Below are 22,566 nucleotides of genomic sequence, written 5' to 3' on the forward strand. Positions count from 1 at the left end.
TAGGAAGGACACCAAGCAAGTGTCTGGGCCCCCAGAGAAAGGCTCTTTATTATTACAACATCATGCTCCTTCTAAACTTTATGGATTTGATCTGAATAAGGATCTGTTCCTACAAATAGTTGTGCGAAGATTTTGAGGATTCACTGCCCTAGAAGAGAAGCAGTTTTCCCCACATTGAGCCAATATTTTCCCAATTACAAGACAAGGACGTAGGCATGATACGAGGAAACTTGCCTTTACGAGACAGCCAAGATCCTTTCCATTTTCATTAATAAATTAGATAAGGAGACTTTTAACTGCCTTGGATGCTGCACAACTGAATCTGTGGTAAATGAATTGGCATCCTGTCAATCTTCCTGCGATTGCTTAGCTTATTTGGCTGAAGTACAGCATATTTGGACAAAATTGTGAATTTGAGCAACTGTGTGGTGCCAAAGCAGCAAATGGCACACTGGTTGTAGGATGCCATGTTGCAAATATAAGCATCTGTTCAGAGATTACTGATGGATCAGGACAAGTCTGTCAAAAAAACAAAAAATAAAACCCTCAAAAGACCATGTCTGAAAAGAGGATGCATCAGCAAAGTAATTATTATACGTTAAGAATTAATATATGTAACACACACACACACACACACACACACAGAGAAATACAACCTGGCTAAGTCCAGAATACTTAGGCAAAGTGTTTTTGTTAACGAAAGATGAATGGATAAAGAAAACTCTGTGTTCTTAATTGTCTTAAGGTGTTTACTGTCTGGATGAGAAAAATGTGAGATCATCCAAAGTTTTATAACAGAAACTTTGTAGGCAAGTACTTTTAGGAGAGGCCATGGAGATTTAAAAATTATCTTTAACCTTGTTTATTCTTTCTAAAATAGCCAATAACTCAGAATCATATAACGAAGAAAATAAAATTTACCGTAAGCTAATCCACATTGGTAAGCTGATTTCAATTTTTTATCATTATCAACAACTTGCTTTGTTTCCTTGTTTCTTTCATCCACTGAAATTCTTTTTCTCAAGCAAAATAATATTAACTTTTCAAACTCCTCAGCCTACTGCCAAATTACTTTATATTTCCATTATTAGAACTAAAAGTAAGTATCGCACTGTATTCTCACTGGCACTGGGTATTAATAGTTTTTAAAATTACCAATTAATCAGGCCAATTTGGAGCCTGTGGAGGCCTGCTGGGAACAGAACTCCTAAAATGACAAAAATGTCTGGAAGGCTGTGGTCCAAGGCCATGTTTGCTGGCTACATGTGGGGTTTCTGGAACCAGGGGAGCACACAGCTCTCCGTAAAATTGAAGGTGTTTATGCTTGAGGTGAAACTGGATTCTATTTAGGCAAGAGATGTGCTTCTTCATATAAAACAAAGAACAACACAGTGACTTCGGGTGCCAAACCAAAAACAAACAAACAAACAAAAAACAAAAAAGCCCAACAGAATAATCTGGGGAAACTTAACTCATGCTACCAGAAACAGTGGCATGGTCCATGCCAAATACCAAAGCAACCTTCCTGTTAAGGTCATTGGCCACAGAATCCATGTAATGCTATATACTCCTCAAGGATTTAAACCTACTGAAAAGTAAATAAATAAAGGCATAGATATGTTCTCTTTAAAACAAAACAAAACAAACAAAACAACCAGCTATTTAAATGTGAAATCGTAGGAGTTTCAGCGTAACAGGATTTCAACTTGAACATAGGATAGATCTATCCCTGAGATTCAGACATGTATAGGAATATATGTATAGGATACATGTATAGGAATGTCTATTGCTTGAGGAACTTAAGAACCTTCTAAAAGAAAGCTCCAACCATGGTAAGGGTACTATTCAAAATATTACAACTCAGAACGACACAATCATTGATCAATGACAATAGACATCAGCTGTAGCATCAAGCAGACTTCTATAGGCCCCCTTGTCTGCCAGATGTTACCCCTACAGGTGCTAGACTGTGACACAGGTGCCAGGGAGCCTGGGAAAGGGCTCAGATCAGTCAAGGAATATTCAAGAGACTTAGAGTGGTAGCTATTCACCAACCAGAACATAAGTATTTCAATATCTTAACAATGTTTACAATGGGACTAATGCACAGCTATTGAAATGTTAACTTGTCCGAAGGAAAGAGAAATGGCACACTTTGGATCTAAGAACAACCTTGGCAGTAAGAAAGCAAGAGAAATTCTGGGTATGGTTTAGTGTTTGCTGCCAAAGTCATTTCCCTGTGGTCTTAAAAGGAGTGGTGAATTACGAGTAAAGTCTTAGGCCATACTTGCCTTCCCTCAGCATCTCTACTTCGCTTCAATGAGACTTGAAGATCTTGGGGAGTTTGCAGATGTGGCTACCTTTTGTTTTCCATTGTTGTTAATGTTAAATTAGGATCTTATGACTCGATTGATTCTGTAAACTCCATGCATATAACTCTTCTAGGTTTCTCCACAGGCAGTGATTTTTGTCCACAGATGCCAAATTAATATCCCTACAACACAGCTTTCTTGCTCAGAAATCATCCATTCTTTGCAGTTGCCAATTAACCAAAGGCCATCTCTGTAGCCTGGAATTTAAGTCCTAGTACAATCTAGTTCCTATTCCCTACGTTTCTTGCCCTGAACCCCACTATGTTCATAGATGTAGGCCATTCACCCGTCCATACAAGCTACTACTAATCCCCATCACAGGTCTGTACATTCTGTCCTCCACAGTGGTATCTCCTATTTCTAACTGTCCAAATCCTATCACTCAAACCCGGTGCAAATCCCATAACCCACATAACCGAAACCAAATATTTTTAGAACAGCTATAACATTTTGTATATGATATATGTCATATCATTTTAATTTTCATTTAATCTCAGCTGCTTAGAACTGGATTAACCATAATGCTTTGTTTATACCCCACATTCTGACTTCTGTATTATTATAGCTCCATTTCATAATAAGCCACTTTAAGGCAAGTACTATGCAAAATCCTATCTTCCAAAAATACCTAAAAGATATTTGATAAAGAAGTCAATGCATAGATTCAAATTATTTCCTTCTGTAGTTTCCATAAAACCCAATTCAGAATGATCTGTTCCACCCAGCATTCATTCTGATATCTGTGTGGTCTAGTCTACTGTACCTCGAAGTAGTCCACTCATCCAGCAATATTTTTCCTTCCATATTCCCACATTAAGATGTTTGGATTATTTTCTGAATAATCCATGTGTAAATAAAATTATAAGTGTTTTACTTTGGCAATTGCACTGCTTTCAACACATTAAACTTCACCATGTCACCACCTTTCTCCCATTTCATCCATTAAAGTCGGGTGTGGTGCAAAGGATCAAGTGAGAATCCTTAGATGAGAATTCTGGTAATTATTCCTGGCTCTGACACTGTCTGCCCTTCTCTAAGTTATATAACCAATTAAAGAACTGGTTTTTCCATTACAACATAGTTGTAACACTAAAATTTCATGACTCTCTGTAGGGATGAGAAGGATATTACAGGTAATGGAATACTAGGGATAGAGAGTAAGACAGGACTCCATCTGTACCCTTATAGCCATTGTAGTCTTATACAGATGATTAAAAGGGCAAAGTACCATGTTATATGACAGCACATAAGAGAGAGATTACCTAGATTTGAAGCAGGGAGGGTGGTCAGGTAAGCTTTGTCAATCAAAGTGATTTCAGAATGAGACCAGAACCATGCACACAAGTGAGAAGCAGAGGTGTAGGGTGATGGCATTCAAAACAGAGAGATCAACACGTGCAGGCCCAGAGGCAAGAGAGAGCATGCTTGAGAAAACAAGCATTCACTCTGGCTGGAGTACAGAGGGGTGAGGCTAGAAAACGAAGTGGGTGCCAAAACCATGAAGATAGGATAGGTCGCATTCAAAAGCTAGGAGTTTATCCTTAAAACAGCAAGAATAAGGACAATATTCAAGTTAAGGTATGCAACAAGATCATTCTGGGTGACTTTTGGAGAATTATTTTGAGGGACAATAATATTTCATTCTCAAACACATGGTATGATTCAGTCACTCTCATTTTTCCCCTATGCATAAGGATCATTTCAGAACTTTGAGCTATGCTGAATGCTTTTTTTTTTTTGCTTAATTGCAAACAAAAATCAAGATTTTTTTTCTCAATAACTTTTTCTAAAATTGTTATCCTTTATTTACTGGCCATTAGTTTTTTTTTTTTCTACTTTACATTTGGTTTTAATAGAAATAAATCATTACTGGGCATAAAATGTGGGAAAAACAGACATTTCCATACTTCCACAAAAGGTATTCCTAATTAAGATAACACATAAAAAGCAATACCACTGTTGGATTGATCCAACCAATGTGGAAAGATCTGTCACCAGAAAAGATACGATGCACACAAAAAGGAAAAGAATTTGTTTCTGAGAAGATGGAGCAGATGTACTTTTTCTTAGTCTTCCTGCTAAATCCAACTAAAAACCCTGAATGTTATATATAAAATAAACATAAAATGACACTATTAAAAAGGCAGACAAGCTAGGCACTTTGATAATCAAAGCCCAACATGGTAGTGAATTCTTTGGGGTTCCTTTTTCCCTCACATAGCCCCGACTGAGGGTGACAAAAACTGAGTGACAAGACACCAACAGGAATGGACCGAAACAAAACAAAACACCCCAAAACAACAAAATACTGCTCTCTCCAGGCAAAGGGTGAAGAAATGGCATTAGGACACTTTTAGACAAGAACCAGTCAACTCCTCTACTCCAACCAAACACCACTGAAAAACTGTGGCCCAGTGCAGCCATACCAGGAAGAGACCAAGTGGGAAGTCTATATTTGTACTCTTGCAAAGCTCTAGCAAGGCACCCCAATACCTCTGCCAGAGTGGTATCAGAGAAGGCCAAGTAGAAAGAGGAGTCTTTCACACCAATGGAGATGACAGGGTAAGGGTTAGGTCTCACTTCCACATTCTCCCAGACGTAGTGGTGTCAGGTCCATGGAGAGTCAGAACTTTTATCACCACCAAGCAGCAAAGAGGTCCCCTCTTAATAGTGTCTGAGAAGGCAATAAGGAGACCTTCCTAGAACCAGAAATTCCATCCACATCTGGCAGTAATGAGGATCCCTCTCACACACATACATGTTAGTGTCAGTGGGGGGGGCAAAATGAGGAACACAGATATCTATGTTCACTTGGGAGGAATAAGGCAATGCTCCCCATCCTTCTTTTTCTGTTGAGGGAATGATTATATAACATTCTTGAAATGACAGAATTCTAGAAATGGAGAACAGATTAGCATTTGCAAGAGGTCAAAGTGAGGGCAACTAGCAGCAGAAGGAAGTATTTGGGGCTCTAAAAGAGTACATTATGAATCCTTGTGGTGATGAGCCTGTTCCGTAGCCTGAAGGCGTCCCTGTCAATATCCACATTGTGATGTTACTCTACAGTTTTGCAAGATGTTACTATTGGGAGAAGCTAGGAAAATGATATAGGGGATTAGTCTGTATTATTTCTTAAAACTGCATGTGACACCATCATTATCTCAAAAGGAAAAAAAAGTGTGATAAAAATGAAAAAACAAAAGGCAGAGAGGCAAAATTTCAAAGTACATCCAAAAATATCCAAGATTGAGAAGCTGCATTTTAGAGTTTGGGCTGCCAGGTCCAGTTTGTGGCTGGTTGGTGGTCAGGGATATTTCTTCATGCCTAACTATTGCTTTACGGATACCTTGGTCCATGAAACAGAATACGATGAAGAGTATACATGAGTATTAGAATGACTGGAAATTGGGGTACCTGGGTGGCTTAGTTTGTTAAGCATCTGCCTTCAGCTCAGACCATGAGCCCAGGGTCCTGGGATCAAGCCCCATGTCAGGCTCCTTGCTCAGAGGAGAGCCTGCTTCTCCCTTTGCCTCTACCTGCTTGTCCCTCTCCCTCTGCCTGCTGCTCCCCCTCCTGTGTGCTCTGTCAAATAAATACATAAAAATCTTTTTAAAATGACTGGAATTAGTATTCCTTCTGCATAAATTCATAAATTGACCTTCTTATTCTTATATCAGTTTCAATAAAATTGTATAGTTCCTCATGAGGAGCACATAATTCTCTTTCAAGTTATTCTTAGAAAATGTGTATTTTTTTTTACTATTGTGAATGGGATGTAATAAGATTTTTTAAACTTAATGTTCTTGCATAAAAATTTATTGATTTTAAAGTATTTATCTTATTAACTTATAAATCTATTAATTCTAGTGACTTCCAATTTATTTCTTTGTATTTCCTAGGTTAAGAATAATACTTCATACAATGGTAAAACAACTCTTTTTGGTTTAAAATATTAAGTATTGATGGTGAAATAGTAAACTTGCTTTATTAAAATTTATGGTCGTGTTTGCAGTATTTCACATATGAAATGCATTTGATTAATTTTTTCTTATAACTTATTTCATGATCCGTGACATATTTTCATACACCTGCTTCCATATTTTTTTTCCTGCTTCTATATTTTGACAAAATTTATAAATCTCGAGTTTTAATGGAAATTTTCCCAACTACTAACATTATACTACATATAGTAATGATGATTTGCTTTATATATTTGTTAAATGAGTGCTTAAATGGTAAAAATTCAAAACATCCTGGAATGCTATCTTGCATTGCTACATGAATTAAAATACTTCTCCAAGCCATCAATCATCAATACATGCAAATAGCTACACACACACATACACACACACACACACACACACGCATACACAAGCGCACACAGGCTATAGTTTTAGGACTAGATTTGGAAAATAATGTCAATATCTAGATAACATGAAAGAGATAAATGTGTTATTAGCTACTTCCTATGTTGAACTCAGCCTTCCAGATGGCTTGCTTTGATTCTAAGCCAGTGCTTCTCAGGGTCAGTAGACTTGTTCACCTTCACTTCTCCAAAAAAGGAATGGAAAATTCTCAGGAAGTTGGGAACCAAGCAGAGTTTCCATATGCTGTGTTCTAGTATCTGAACACACAGTTTGCTTTATTTATTTACTCATTCATTCTTCACTCAAAATGTATTAATGCTGACTCCAAGTCCCTGTGCCACTTAGCAGCGGCTATTAAAAAAGAAAGAGACGTTGAACATAATCCTGCACTAAAGGGATTCATAGAATATTAAAGAAGAAAGACCTACCCCAAATGATCATACAACAGGGCGTTTTAACAGAAAGAAAGTTTTTTAAGAAAACCAAAAAACTCTAAGTTTATTGCTCAGGCAATGACTCTGTGGAAGAAGGGATGAAAGGGAAAGTTTCATGAAAAAAGTGAAATTTGTCATGAATCTTAAAGTACTGGTAAGAAATTACTGGACAGACAAGATGTGGGATATTCTAGGCAAAGAAGACAAAGATGCACAAGCACAGAACCATAAAAGGCCTGGAAGTGTCTGAGAAGCCACAAGCAGTTTGGGGCAGATGGAGCATTCAATGTTTGCAATGATCATAATTAAGAGATAATTTACCACTAATAGAATCACATGGCTTTGCTATTTCCTCTAAAACTTTACAAAGAGATACAGTAATGCTTTTTTAATCTTATGCTAAAACATTAACTCTGTCAATACAGGACACAGTTTTGCAACCTCAGTACTATTGACATTTGGAACCTGTTGATGACTGTTGAGTGTATTGTAGGATATTTGGCAGCATCCTGGCCACTAGCCACTAGATGACAGTAGCTCCTTCCAGCTGTGACAACCCATATTGTCTCCAGACATTGCCAAATATCCCTTGGGGGGCAAAATCGCTCCCTACTGAGGACCACACGGGTAGAGTAGAAAATTTAAATTAATCAAGCAGTTGCTATATGCCAAGCATCCTAGCAAGCTTTCTGTACATATTATCTCATTTAATTTTTATAACCATCCAGCTACTTACTATAGACTAGAAAAGTGAGGTCCAACAGAGGTCAAAAAACCTGCCCAGAAAAACAGTCAGTGACAGTCATGAACCAGGATTCATGAGTAGGATTCATGCCACTAATGAATCAATAACTATATGTATATATGTATATGATATATAGATGCTACGATATACATATTTTACCAGTACCTCCATTTAGGATGCTACATGGCACATCATGATTTTGCTGAGTCTGATTTTCTGTAGCTTGTGCTATCATTTTCAAATTGCTAACACTGGCTATCATCCAAACTTGGCTAGTCATCTAACATTTTAGTAAGCACCAACCCCACGCAGACCCCGCAGAACCAAACATTTGGGATGTTAAGCTACAACTTAGAAGCAACAGTTTACTTTCAACATAACCTAGGAAGATTAGTAAAATATTTCTAGATCATTTCTTTGATGGATAATGACCGTGCAATGAGTGCTATGGATGGACTGTAGGCAGTGTAATGGCTAAGAGGCAGCGCAAATTCTGGGATCTGAGAGATCTGAATTTGCATGCTAGCTTCTTTCCAGTTGAATGACATTAGAGAAATTTCTTAAATTCTTTAACACTGTTTCTTCGTCTGCAAATGAGGAACCTAATTAGGCAAAAATTTTGCAAGAGGTTTGTGGTTCTGGCATGAATCATTTTAGAGAAATTACTTTCAGAATCTCAACCCTGATAGGTACCCTCACCTAAGTTGATGTATCAGAGAAAGCGCCTAGCACACCTTTGCGCAACTGCCCTTTATTCATTTTTCAAACGAAATGTGTATTTTTCATCTCTTCTAAGTCTTACTAGGGCGCATCATCCCAAGGCAACAAACCTCCAGCACAATTCAAATCTTGATACCTGGAGACCTTCTTTCATTAAGGTACCACAAGCAAGTCCTCGAAGAAATGTTCCTTGTTTTACACATATTTCAGTTAAATATCATTCAGTATTTCCTGACATTGGAAATGGGAATATTTAGGCTCATTTCTTGGAGATTCTGAATTCAGAAACATGTTAAGCTGGGGAAGTAAGAGTAAAGGCATTGTTCACTTACCACCTTTCTTTTTCAACTTCCTGAATAGTGTCAAAGAATATGTCACTTTTTCAGAAGAGTCTGATGAGGGCAAAGCTAGGGAGACAATGTCCACGGGAGATACTGAAGGTGGCAGTAACTTACTCCATCCAGCTGAGACATTCAGAGCAGGGTCTCTGCCTTATTTAACAATTGTGGAAATCTAAGGTAATATGCTGGCCACCAAAATGTGCATTAGCTTATTTAGCCTTTTTCTCTCAGAACATAAGTCTGATTGAGAGGATAGGTTTAACTGCGTGAAATATTTTCATAAAAGGTTACATATAGATATTTGTCCATAAATTTTTTTTAAAGATTTTATTTATTTATTCATGATAGTCACACAAAGAGAGACAGAGAGGCAGAGACACAGGCAGAGGGAGAAGCAGGCTCCATGCAGGGAGCCCGACGTGGGATTCGATCCCTGGTCTCCAGGATCGCGCCCCGGGCCAAAGGCAGGCGCCAAACCGCTGTGCCACCCAGGGATCCCTGTCCATAAATTAAATCAGCTAAATATTGGCTCCAAGATTATGGTAAGAATATATTAATGCCCATTCTGGGGCACCTGTGTGGCTTAGTCAGTTAACATCTACCTTTGGCTCAGCTCATGGTTCCAGCGTCCTGGGATCGAGCCCCATGTCAGGTTCCCTGCTCAGCAGGGAGTCTGCTTCTCCCATTGCCCCTCCCCTTGCTTGTGCTTGCTCTCTCTCAAATAAATAAAAATAAGTAAATAAAATTAACGCACATTTTAAGTAAAATAGTTTTATCAGAAATGACTGGATTGCTAAAGGTTTTTAAAAATTTGTATTGTTTTGATTTTCCCAGACGTGATCAGATTTAAAAAAGCACTTCCATGTGAGATAGTAACAGGTAGTCCTTTCACGGGTCCTAGTAAAGTCTCTTTGGAGCACTTCCAGAAACTAGTGAAATAAATGAATGATTATAACAATTTTAATGATTGGGTAACAACTCCTTTTGCAAGTCAAAAGTATTCCAATTCTTCAGTTTCGATAAAATTGGAAGAGGACCTAAGGGAACAGTCAGCTAATAGATCATCTGCAATTTTTTTTTGATGATAGATAACTCATGTTATTTTTGGCACATAACTCAGGAGGAACTCAAAGAACTGAATGATGTCAATATAACACAACTCCTTCAAGCTCAATCCACATATTTGTATGAAGAAGTGTTTTCAGCACTAAAACCTACAAAAATGAAAAACAGAAACGAAATTGATACTGTATGCTGCTATCTTATTCTAATGATACAAGTCCACAGACACATGAAGTAATCAATGATCCATCTCATGAAGACATGAATCTCTCGTAGCATCTTATTTCTACAGGTAATAAGTATCAAAATAGCTTTGACAAATTACATACAAATAACAATAATAACGATCTAACAGTACTTTTGGTCACATAAAATTTAAAAGTGAATTTCAATGTATATCCACAATTTTTGTGGCAGAGTAGAATTCTGTGATCAATAAAAGGCTAAAATATAAAAATACATTGCATTTGAATTATGTGGCTCAAGTAGCATGGAAGAGATCTAAGAAAACAAGAAACTATGCAAAGTTTCTGCATTGAAAAAAGCTGCTTCACAAACAGCTACCACTAGAAGGAATCAAATTTGTTATATACTTCAATTTCAATGGGTACATTTAAAAGTGATATAATAGTTTTACTTTAAAAGCCAATAGAGTGTTATGGCAATACCATCTTTTAAAATCCCGCTGAAAAACTTCCTGTGGCTACTTAAAAATCAATAAGGAGAACATGGGTTTTCCATTTTTTTAGGGGTTACATGAGCAAATATTTAAAGATTGCTAATTGGCAGATGTTAAACGTTTTCCTTTGTGTCCTCTTCATTGTTAATGGAGTTACCTCTAAGGGGGCTAAGGAATAGAAGGAAAAAAGTAAGATTTTTATAATGATAAGAATTGGTTATAATCCTTATTTTGATAATTTTAGAATTCTGGATACATTTTTATGAGTATTTTAAAAAACACAACATACTAGGACGTCTGGGTGGCTCAGCGGTTGAGCATCTGCCTTTGGCTCAGGGAGTGATCCTGGAGGCCCGGGATCAAGTCCCACATCAGGCTTCCTGCATGAAGCCTGCTTCTCCCTCTGCCTGTATCTCTGCCTCTCTCTATCTCTCATGAATAAATAAATAAAATCTTAAAAAAAAAACACACACACACACATCATACTGACTTTGGGAGGTCCCTGTTCAAGATGGCAATTTAGGAGGATCCTGGGCTCACCTCGTCCCAAGGACACCTTGACTCTACAGCTACCGATGGAAAAACTTCTGAAAAAAATCTAAAAACTGAGCAACGCCTACATATCAGACAAATAAGAGCAGGCCCACATCGAGGAGCATAGGAGAGGTTAGGACACAGTCTCGCTTTAAACCACATCCCTGCCTGGGGTGACCCACCACTGTGAGGAAACTTGAAGCCCAGGGTTTCTCCCTGAGGGTTGAAGGGTTTGAAGCCCACATCAGGCACCTGGACTTTTAAGCCTTGTAGCTGGGGGCACCTGGGTGGCTCAGTGGTTGAGCGTCTGCCTTTGGCCCAGGTCGTGATCCCCAGATCAAGTCCCATGTTGGGTTCCCCACAGGGAGCCTGCTTCTCCCTCTGCCTGTGTCTCTGCCTCTCTCTGTGTCTTTCATGAATAAATAAATAAAATCTTTAAGAAAAACCCAAAATGTACCTGATTGATGAGGCCCAGAAACATCTAGTTTAGAAAACCAACCAGGCTCAAGGCTTGGGTCCCTGTTACCTGACAGAGCTGAAGCTCTACTAGGCTATAAGCAACAGAGAAGCAGCTCTCACAGGGCTCCTGCCACTCACCTGCCCCACCCAGCCACAAGCAGACAATCCAGAGGCACCCAGACTTCCTGTGATGAGGCTCATTTGCTAACCTTCAAGGGTCAGCCTGGGGGGCAGGCATCTCAAGCAGCGCACAGCTAGATGCCTGCTGGCCGGCAGGCGCCATCTTCACGCTTGCTCTAGCCAGTGGGCACCATTTTGTTTATTTGTTTTAAATGCTAGGCTTTTTTCCTCCCCCTTTTTCCCAGCAGGCACCATCTGTACTCAGTCTCTCTGCCACACTCTACAGTGACAGTATCTCCCATCTGGTGCTCTGGCTTTGCAGCTGCCATCCAAAGGCTGCTTCTTGATCCCCTGGCTCTGGGGGCCTGGGGCTTGGGCTCTTGGGTGCCAGAGATGGTATCAATGGGAGAGAGAGTTTTGGGTAGGCTACCACCCCCAAGGTATTGTACAGACTGCAGACTGAAACACATCCCCTGTCCTTCTTTCAAAGAGGCCTGCTACTTGTCCTGGAGCTTGGCTTGCGGGCACAGGTCTCAGGTTTGGCGCACAGAAGCCTACCACTCTGAGGGAACCAAGGCAGGTGGACACAATCTTGGCGCTCTCCCTCCGTCTCTGACAGCTCACCAATATCTCCCCAAAAGGAGCTTATACACTCCACTGGAGCCTCAATTTTTTATGACTGCCACCCAAGGGACACCTCTAGACCCCCTCTCTGTGGCTAGAGGGCTTATGCAAGCATTCCCACAAGACTATATATATTTGCATACTTTAAAAGCTGCTGCCTGATGGTCTGGCTTCTAATCAACCTGTAATCAGATGTCAACTGAGCTCCTCCCCTTTGGGACACTGTCCTGTCTTGGCTCACCCTCAACAACTAGGAGCCACTAACAATAAAAATGGCTGCTTGGACAATCACAAAATTTTGAGAGAACCAGAATTAAGGTTCATCTCTACATGAGGTCATTTCTTCAAGACTGGGAGAGGTGGCTGTTTTATCTAATACACAGAAACTAACACAGAGAATCAAGCAAAATGGAGAAATAGAGGAATAGATTTCAAACAAAAGAACAATATAAGACCTCAGGGGGGGATCCCTGGGTGGCGCAGCGGTTTAGCGCCTGCCTTTGGCCCAGGGCGCGATCCTGGAGACCCGGGATCGAATCCCACGTCGGGCTCCCGGTGCATGGAGCCTGCTTCTCCCTCTGCCTATGTCTCTGCCTCTCTCTCTCTCTGTGACTATAATAAAAAAAAAAAAAAGAATAAGTTACAAATTTAAAAAAAAAAAAAAAAAAAAAAAAAAAAAAAAAAAAAAAAAAAAAAAAAAAAAAAAAAAAGACCTCAGGGGGAAAAAGAAACCTTAATACCTTAAAGAAATGGAGATAACCAATTTACCTGATAAAGTTCAAAGTAATGGGTCATAAAGATGCTCACTAAGCCCACAAGAAGAATGGATGAGCATGGTGAGAACTTCAATGGAAAGAGAGAAAATATAAAAAAGTACCAAAGAGAGGGGTGCCTGGGTGGCTCAGTTGGTTAAAAGAGTGACTCGATTTTGGCTCAGATCATGAGATAGAGCCCCAAGTTGGGCCCAGCATGGAGCCTAATTAGGATTCTCTCTCTCCTATCCCTCCCCCAGCCACACAGGCATGATTGTGTTCTCTATCTCTCTAAAAGAAGAGGAGGAGGAGGAGGAGGAGGAGGAGGAGGAGGAGGAGGAGGAGGAGGAGAAGGAGAAGGAGAAGGAGAAGGAGAAGGAGAAGAAGAAGAAGAAGAAGAAGAAGAAGAAGAAGAAGAAGAAGAAAAAAGAAGGAGAGAAAAGTACCAAACAGAAGTCACAGAGATGAAGAATACAATAACCAAGCTGAAAATAAAATTAATGACTTTGGAGTTTGGTGATGTGTCACACCTGTGATTATATGCATCCAATTCTCTACATTTCCCTGTTACAAAATCATGATAGACTGGAAAATGCACCATCAGGACCAAATACCTACCTTATTCAGTAGAAAACTGAACAAACTAGCCTATTCCAGTTACCCATGCTCCTTTTTAAGGTAATGGTAACCAGTGTTAAAACGATAGCAATATTCCCTCACAAAAAGCAAATATGTTGTACAAATTCCTTATACCTTACAAATCCATTATTAGGCACCACTGGGGATGTTTTTGGGGAAAAAAAGTCAGCTAAGCTCTGCTCAGAGAACAAGATTTCCAAATGTTTTGGTTTCCATTCAAGAATTTCTAGAGCTCTCTGTCCTCTCTCTTTCCAAAGAAATGACATAATATTTATACAGGAAAATGTCTGTGTGCAGCAGGAGGATGGGGATTTATGTTCATAATTTACATGTATAAGATACTTCCACACAAATAATTTAGTGTTTCTATTTCTACACTGTACCCTCCTTTTATGAAAAATAATATAGCTGGGGCTTTTGCTCATTGTCTAGCCCTCAGCCTTGGCCCTCATCCAGCTATAATTTTCAATCTGCAAATCATTCCAATTTCACTGAAATGGAGTCGATATCTGCAAAGGAGCAGTGTCCTCAAGATGCCTGTTGTCTTCATACTCTGCATCTCTCAAATCCCTCCAGGGGAAAGCTTAGAACATCTGCCATTGCTTGGATTTATAAGAGTTCACTGACTATTCACAACTGATTTGATGATCTAGCCATTAAAAATGACTCATCCAGGATATCAAACATACACTGAATTTGATTTATTGTTGTCAAAGATTAACCAAATGTAAATATTTAATATTAAAAAAATACATTCTTAAATTTTTCTTACCATATGCCTTCTAGCCTAGAGATCCTTTGGTGCTTCAGGCAGACATGGAATTTATGCAATTGTCTGAGATTTCAATATTCAGTTCTCACCCATTTAAGATTCTGATATTAAACTTGACCTCTGACCTACATCCTCTTTCCTGAGCACTTATTAAATGCCTCTGAAAGTAGGCAGTGGGCATACACAATTAATGTGTCAGTGGCTGTTAACGATGAAGGACATCATTATGAAGAAGGACAAAGAAAATAGCTGGGTGTGGTGGGGAAGGGAACCAGAAGAAGCATGAAAAAAGTTCTGAGGAATGAAATAACATGATATTTGGTGGAAACTATAACTAGCTTCAGCTTTTATCTCAAAGGGTAAAGACAGGCTAAATCAGGCAAAGCCTTTATGCCATGCTAAGATGCTTGAAGTTCATTCTATGAATGAGTAATAACTAAAAAACACTAAGCAGATCTGCATTTTCTATAACTCATTTTCTTCTTTTCCTTCCTAGTATTCAGTTAAAACATTATGAAGCTGCTATTTTGTGGGTAACAAATGATCAAATACCGATGACCTCGTAAGGGTCAAACTATGAGATTAAGTAACAAAACTTGAAATTGTATTTTTAATTGTGTGTTCATTTGTTAAATATCTGTCTCTATAGCTGGACTGTAGCCTCTGGAGCCAGACAACTTAGGTTTACTTCCCAGCTCTATTAGTTATATGACTCAGGACAAATTACTCAACCTCTCAGACTTGAAGTTTTCTTGTCTCTAAAATGAAACAATACTCTAAGAGTTATTATAAACATTAAGTTAGTTAACATATATGAATGCTTGGGGAAGGGCCTGGAATATCATAAGTGCCCTTTAAATATTAATTATTATCAGTTATTATTGCTGTCATCCTCATCACTGTCTAAATGCCACAGATGCAGGATGAAGAAAAGAATCCTAGAGCTAGAAATGGAAGCAACACCTTTTCATTAGACTCTACAGTTCTGTAGTACAGTTCCCTTGGCTGAAGTTCAATTACTAATCCTAAAGGAATACCGTCTCAAACCTTTAAATGTGGATGTGCAGTGTTAAAATTCCACACCTGAGGGACACCTGGGTGGTTTAGTCAGTTGGGCATCTCCCTTCAGTTCAGGTCATGATCTCAGGGTCCTGGGATCAAGCCTAGGGTCAAGCTCCCTGCTCAGCATGGAGTCTGCTTCTCTCTTTCACTCTGTGCCTCCTCCCCATTGGTGCTCACTTTCTCTCTCTCTCAAATAAATAAATGAAATCCTCAAAAAATTCCATACGTGAATTCTGAATTATACAAAATATTTACAGTAAATGAAGTTGACTTATGTAGTTCTTTAAAAAAAAAGAAACAAAATATCATAGGCCTTTTATAAAGCACTGATTTACAACAACAAAAAAAGGATTGATTTGCAAGTGTTCCTGGCCTTTCTCCATTTGTGGTTCCCCAGAGAGTGATGCAGACTCTAGAGGAGAGAAGGATAAGGAGTTTGAATTAGGGCTTGGAAGGCACATGTGTGCTTGAGTATGAATATAGGGAGGGTGTAGGGGAGGAATTTGAAGAGATAAGTACAGAAGAGTTATGGTTTCTAAGGGAAAGGATGATGAGAAAAGCAAGGCTTTAAGAATTGCTGTGGTCTACATAACCCTGTTTTGGAGTTAGAGTCAAGAAAAGGACTTGCACTATTTTGAAATTTATTTAGTTGCTGAACTAGATTTCTTTTATTGCAATGCCTCTCTGAGATTTGTCTATCTGGGGGATGAATCTGTGTTTCAAATTACAACTGTGTTTCAAATTCTCTTTCCCTAGCAAACTTTTTAGTATTAGTTGAACTTCTATCAGATATGGTTTCTATAGTCAGCGCCATAAACAAATGAATGAGACATACACGAACAAAGCATCATTCTACCTCGGATTATCTATTTATTTTATGGTCCTCCCTTCTGTAAAACCTATTAGCACATGCTCTCTAAGACCACCAGCTAAAAGCCTGTGATTGTTTTAAAATGAACTCAAAGAACTTTTGAGCCAAAGGAAATAAAAAACCAGTTCAAGCCTATTAGGAAATGTCTCATAAAATTGAACTCTTCGGTCAATTTCTTGCTAATATCTTCTAATGAATGTCTTCAAGCTCATGTTCAAGTTAAGATGTTCAGGATATAGGATGGATCCACAATGATTAAAATTGTTTTGTGCATCAAGGTCTTGTCCATGAAGCAGCTGCTTACTGTGACTGTGGTGCCCAGGCCATTTCAAGCAACAACACTGCCTTGCGTGGGGTTTAAGAGAGTCATTGTTTGAGAACCCAGGCAGTCCAGGTTGCTAATCACCAGAACAAAGAGGGAAAATGAGAAGAGCACAGTCATACCACAGTCATGGGCTTTCTTTGAAGTCTCTCAGCACCAGTGGAGACAATTGAAAGTGAAGGAGGGACCACACGAAGTTGGGAAACCTTGAGTCAGCTTCAGATCTGCCACTTACATCCCCTATGATCATGGGATGGAGTTTCCTCATCTCCCAACTGAGCAGTGAGCCAAGCCCTTACAATTAGCTCTAGCATTCTTTTCTATGAAATGAATTAACAACTATAATTTACCTCAGCCTATTTTTCCCTAATCAAACAAGCTCTGCTTTCTTCAACATCCTATGGCATATTATCCTGTTGCCCTCTCTCAGTATTCTTGATTTTCTTCTTTTTTTAATAATAAATTTATTTTTTATTGGTGTTCAATTTGCCAACATACAGAATAATGAATATATTATTATTATTATTAATGAAGATATTATTACCCAGTGCTCATCCCGTCAAGTGATTTTCATTGGATACTCATCAGGTAAAAACCGCATTCCAGGGGTGGCTGGGTGGCTCAGTTAAGTGTCTGACTCTTAATTTCAGCCCAGGCCATGATCTCAGGGTCGAGGGATCGAGCCCTGCATCAAGCTCTGCGCTGAGCATGGAATCTGCTTGGGATTCTTCTTCTCCCTGTCTCTCTGCCCCATCCCGGACTTGTGCAAATTCTCTCAAAATAAAACAAAACAAACAACTGCATTCCACCTTTGGTAGGTGCAAGGCTTCTTGATGGTATTCACCTGCATGCATAGGTCTTCCTTATCTTCCCATAGCAAAGTTTTACAAAATACACGGTGTCATTTATCTTCAAGTATCTCATACATGAGGTAACTACTTTAATATTCATTACCTTTCTCATAATAATATTTATATTATCTCACAATGATTAATAATAAAAGTACCACTGATTAAGAATTGATGTACCCGATACTACCAAAGCAATCTAAGTATATTCTCTCGACCTAAATATGTATATGTACATATATATATATATACATACACAGACAGACATATAACATTATTAAGCCCATACAGAAGAAACTGAGAATCAGAAAACATTGTCTAAAATCACATAGCTTCTAATTTGCAGGGGTTGAATTTGAGCCAGATCCATGTTTTTAAATACTCTGAGCGCAGTTCAGTGTCGATGGTCTCTAAAAAGCAATGTATATAAGAAGTTATTTTCAAAAATGCAAAATAAGGAGTGTAAGATCTTGGAAATAAGAGAACTTAGAGAAAAGTGTCCCGGGTCCCTTTTGGGGTCCTGCTGATGTCTGGCTATGCCATCTTGCACAAAATATTCATCTTTCCGAAGACCTCAATTTCCTCTTGTAGAATAAGGGAGACAATCTCTAAGGTTCCTTCTGGCTCTACGGAGGAATGATTTGTTTCTGAAAGGCATTGTTTCTACAATAAGGAAAAATACTCAGAATTTCAACTATTCAAAGCAAAGGTAACATCCTCTCTTGAGGCAAGAAAACAGCTATCGTCAAGGCATCTTCAGACCTTAGTTACAGGGACGATCTTAGTAGATCTTTCCCTGCAATTCCTTCCTTCCAGCACGGATCTTTTTACTTAATAGCACATATCACAGGCTGTGATTACAGACTGATTTGTGTGGTAGACTGTAAGTTCCCAGCAGGTGAGAGGACCATGTCAGTCTGCTCACCATTGAATCCCTGCCTGGTACCCAGCACAGGGCTTGGCATGAAAAACCAGCTCAGTAACATTTGTCGACTAGATCGATTTTAAGAGGGGCTCCTGGTTTCCAGGTTTTCCGTACTGGATGATTTAGAGCTAATATTTCTTTTCGCCTTTCCTAAAGAGGTCTGGTGATGAGTCTTTCCTGCCACAGGGAAGATGTAATTAATTAATTTTCTCTTAGTTCCCAGCGTGTAAGAGAAGCTAGTGACAGGTGCTGCCTCCCACAAATCTACAAATCACAGCAAACACATTGGGGTTCCAATATTCCTTTTCCTAACCCTTTCCCAACAAATACTAAAGATGACAATAGGCACATTTGTATCGATGCAGTCATTTAAATCTCACTTGAAAGAAAGTAGTAAGCTGAGGCTTCCTAATTTAGAAGGGATGGGTAAATTAATCCTTTTGTGCTTGGTGTTCTTGGCAAGAACCAGCTGCAGAAGTACTCCTATCCCCTCTATGGGCTCTACAGACAGGCCCACACAACCTCACTCATATTTCAGCCTGGAATGTGCAAGGAAGAGCAGCCACAGCCACTTGGGGAACCAGGGGTGGTGGGTTTGTGAACTGCCTCCTGTCTCATCCTGTCACTTACCCCTTGGGATGTGAGATTATAGGGCCATGGGGCTGTGGGGGCTGTAGCCCAGCATGGCTGAGGCTGTTGGGCAGCCACACAGCAGTGGCTTCTTGGCAAGGGACAGTTCAGTCTCTGACCACACGGAAAGCAGACATGCTGACTACAGCACAGAGCAAAGAAAATGAGAGCTTCTGCCTGTGTCTGGTGGGCTAGGATGAGAGGAGAGGAAAGGAGGGGGCGTTGGGGCGCGTGCCAAGCTGGGCTGTTGATGAAAGTGTGGGAAGATTCCAGGGGAGGCATGTTGCCAACTCGGAGGCAGTTGGGCTGATTTCTTTCCCCTTTCTTCTGCTTCAATGAGAATTCCTGCTGGGTGGGGTAGGAGCAGAGCCAAGAAAGGAGTGATTTGCTGGGTGAGCATGGACGCGCGGACCTCGGAAGTATGTGTCTGCCCACTGGGACCAGGGCCAGGGGAGGAAGGAGAAGTTAAATGAGGGGAACTGAGGGGCAACGGGAATAAAGGAGAATAAAAGAAGGACACAAAAGCAAATGTCCTATGAGAAAGAGAAAACAGGAAAGCGAGACAGCAGATCATGTAGACAGGGGAGAGACACAGTTCTGTGCCATAGAACAAGCCTACCTCCCTCCTAAATGTCAGAATGAAATAATGCTCAAATGAAACAGGCAGCGAAAGACCACAGGGTACAGTAGAAAGTAAACCTACTGCTCCTAAGTTTTCCTGGTGGCTGTTCATTGCCATGAGAATACATACTTCCCAAAGAGCAAATGCTGCCTTTTAGGCAAAACAGAAGAAGCAAAATGTTAACATGGAAAGCCACATACTACTTCTAAAGATTAGTAGAATATCATTTACAAGTATTTCCTTACAGAAAAAAAAAAAAGGACACCAGGGTCCTTAAATTGCTCTTCTTGGCCTTTCTGATAAAATATTACAAACATCAAGATCCTCTTGCAAGAAAATCTAGAGCAGGTTAAAATGACAAATGTCGATGAAGTGAGTTCTGCTGTGAAGTGATGCCACTTTTAGAGCTTTCTGAGGTCCCTTTGTGGAGATCTGTGAAGAGCTGTAAGATCATCAAGTGAATGTGGCATTTTTTGTGACAATCCCACAAGTTACATGCAGCCCCAGCACCAGAATCCCACCAGCTTCAATGTCCTACAGAGACAAAGGTATATTTTGGCTTAAGTGTCTATAGGACAGATTCGGTTATTGGTTGATGATAAATAGAAGACCCAGGGCATCTGGGTGGCTCAGTCAGTTAAGCGTCTGCCTTCGGCTCAGGTCATGATCCCAGGGTCTTGGGATCGAGCCCTACACTGGGCTCTCTGCTCAGTGAGGAGTCCACTTCTCCCTCTCCCTCTCCCTCTGCCACTCCTCCTGCTTGTGCACTGTCTCTCTCTCTCTCTTTCTCTCAAACAAATAAATAAAATCTTACAAAAAACAAATAGAAGACCCCAAATCTTCCTCTTCCCAGGTTTCAAGAGGCCTTGCAAACTTCCTTTCTCCCTCTTAGACTTCAGCCACCACCATGTGAACAAGCCCAGGCTAGCTTGATAGAATCTGAGAGGCCACATAAAGGCCAACCTAATGGTGCTAGCCCATCATTATTGACCAGACTCCAGTCAGCTGATCCCCAAAGAGGTTAAAACCCCCCTCAACCTAGCTAAGATCAGCGAGGCAGCCCCCCCAACTCATAGCCAATGACAAATATGAGTCAGCACAGCTGAGACAAAAGGAGCTGCTCAGCTGACCCACAGATTCATGAGCAATAATCAATAAATGTTTTAAGCCATGGAGCTTGGGGATCTCTCTTATACAAGAGATAACTGATCCAATTACTCACAAACCGGAGACTCACCTGTGCATTCGTACTGCAGACCTTTCCCATAATAGCCCTTCTCACAGACGCACTCAAACTGACCCGTGTGTGTCCCACATTTGCAGCTTGCCATGCGGTCACAGCATTCCTTGCCAGCTTCACACAGATAGGAGCAATGGGACATATCCTCTTGAATAAAACTCCCAGAGGGCAGATCTATCAGTGACATATGACAGAGGGTAATAAAAAACAGATTAGCAGCTCGATGTCACATTCTCTAGTTACTAAAATTTAGGTACAAGTTGCAGAAAACATCTTTTCATATCCGTCCAATTCCCAACTGCACCACACTCCCGCCCAAATATGAATGTGTGTTATTTGCACCACACAGGCTGGGGATTTGTTTCGGCCAGTTAAGCTATTTCAGTCTGGGACCTCATCATAAGCTTTCGAGGCCATGCAGGGTCAGGCAGAAATTAAGCGCTTCAGCAAGGAATCTCCAGATGCGGCAGGAAGTAACATAGTCGGTGCCACAGGTCACTCCCCTGGCTTCCACGCCAGCAGTGTTCCACTGCTTCAGTATGAGGTCGGGCAGCAGTAACTAGATTTCCAAAACTCTTTTTCCAAAAGATAAATAAAATTACAATCTTGACTGCCGCACGAGAGTTTTGATTATGGGCTGCTGGCTTTAGATACCATCATTTCTATATTTATTGGATAAAGACTTAGCAACCCCACACAGGTGTAATCATAGAATCAGAATATGGCTTATTTCTCAGTTGTGAGTAACTTATCACGTTTTACGTGAATGGAGATCATGCTGATTACTTGAGCCATGTTCTGAAGTGAGGCATGCTGAGAATTCAATAACTCAGGCAGAGTTGTCGAGAAAGTGACTTCACAGGGTCACTGGCTGATCCAGAATGAATGGCCTAGAATCAGGCAAATAATAGGTTCCATTCACTCTGTTGAAGAAGTTCAAAAGTCTTAACCCAAATCCCTGGGCTGGTGCTCGGACCAGATATAGTGATGGGCCCCTCCTAGGAACTCAGATGCGGGAGTTCCAACAAGACACATGCACTGCAATTGAATATCTGGCAAGAAGATTGGTGATGGCTTCATTTAGGGAACATCTGTGTCTATTCATTAAGACTCTGAACAATACACAGGGGCAAAGTAAAAAGAAGACGCCAGCCCCAAGGGAAAGAGACCGGTACAATCAGGTACCCTATTAAAGCTCCATCTAACAGACTGTGGTGTGGGTAAAATGTCTGCAACATGAACACTTAGTTCTAAGGCACTGGGCCATGAGACGATTTGGCAATAGAGCAGCTTAGGAGGCAGAAAGATCTAGCTACCAAGACTGGTACACTGGCATTCAGGTATGGGAGAGGTTAAGTATATGTTTACACGAGGGGGAAAACTATTATTCTGTAACCCATGTTGATTGAGGATGGCCAGAAGCAGG

General features: G+C 40.1%; 1 protein-coding gene and 1 long non-coding RNA gene across 4 annotated transcripts in view; one reads left to right on the forward strand and one right to left on the reverse strand.

Annotated features, from left to right (window-relative positions):
* Window positions 1-13,528, forward strand: part of LOC144322646 (uncharacterized) — a 41,738-nt gene extending 28,210 nt beyond the window's left edge. Inside the window, exon 3 of the long non-coding RNA XR_013388304.1 lies at window positions 13,470-13,528. This is a non-coding gene — a long non-coding RNA (uncharacterized LOC144322646). The remainder of the gene's footprint in view (window positions 1-13,469) is intronic.
* Window positions 1-22,566, reverse strand: part of SVEP1 (sushi, von Willebrand factor type A, EGF and pentraxin domain containing 1) — a 182,151-nt gene that overhangs the window by 131,089 nt on the left and 28,496 nt on the right. For all 3 annotated transcript variants that reach the window (XM_077912880.1, XM_077912879.1, XM_077912878.1), the window contains exon 3: window positions 21,138-21,314. In XM_077912880.1, coding sequence (XP_077769006.1) covers window positions 21,138-21,314 — 177 coding nt within the window. The remainder of the gene's footprint in view (window positions 1-21,137; window positions 21,315-22,566) is intronic.

This window comes from Canis aureus, chromosome 10 (genome assembly GCF_053574225.1).
Source record: "Canis aureus isolate CA01 chromosome 10, VMU_Caureus_v.1.0, whole genome shotgun sequence".
Classification (NCBI taxonomy): domain Eukaryota; kingdom Metazoa; phylum Chordata; class Mammalia; order Carnivora; family Canidae; genus Canis; species Canis aureus.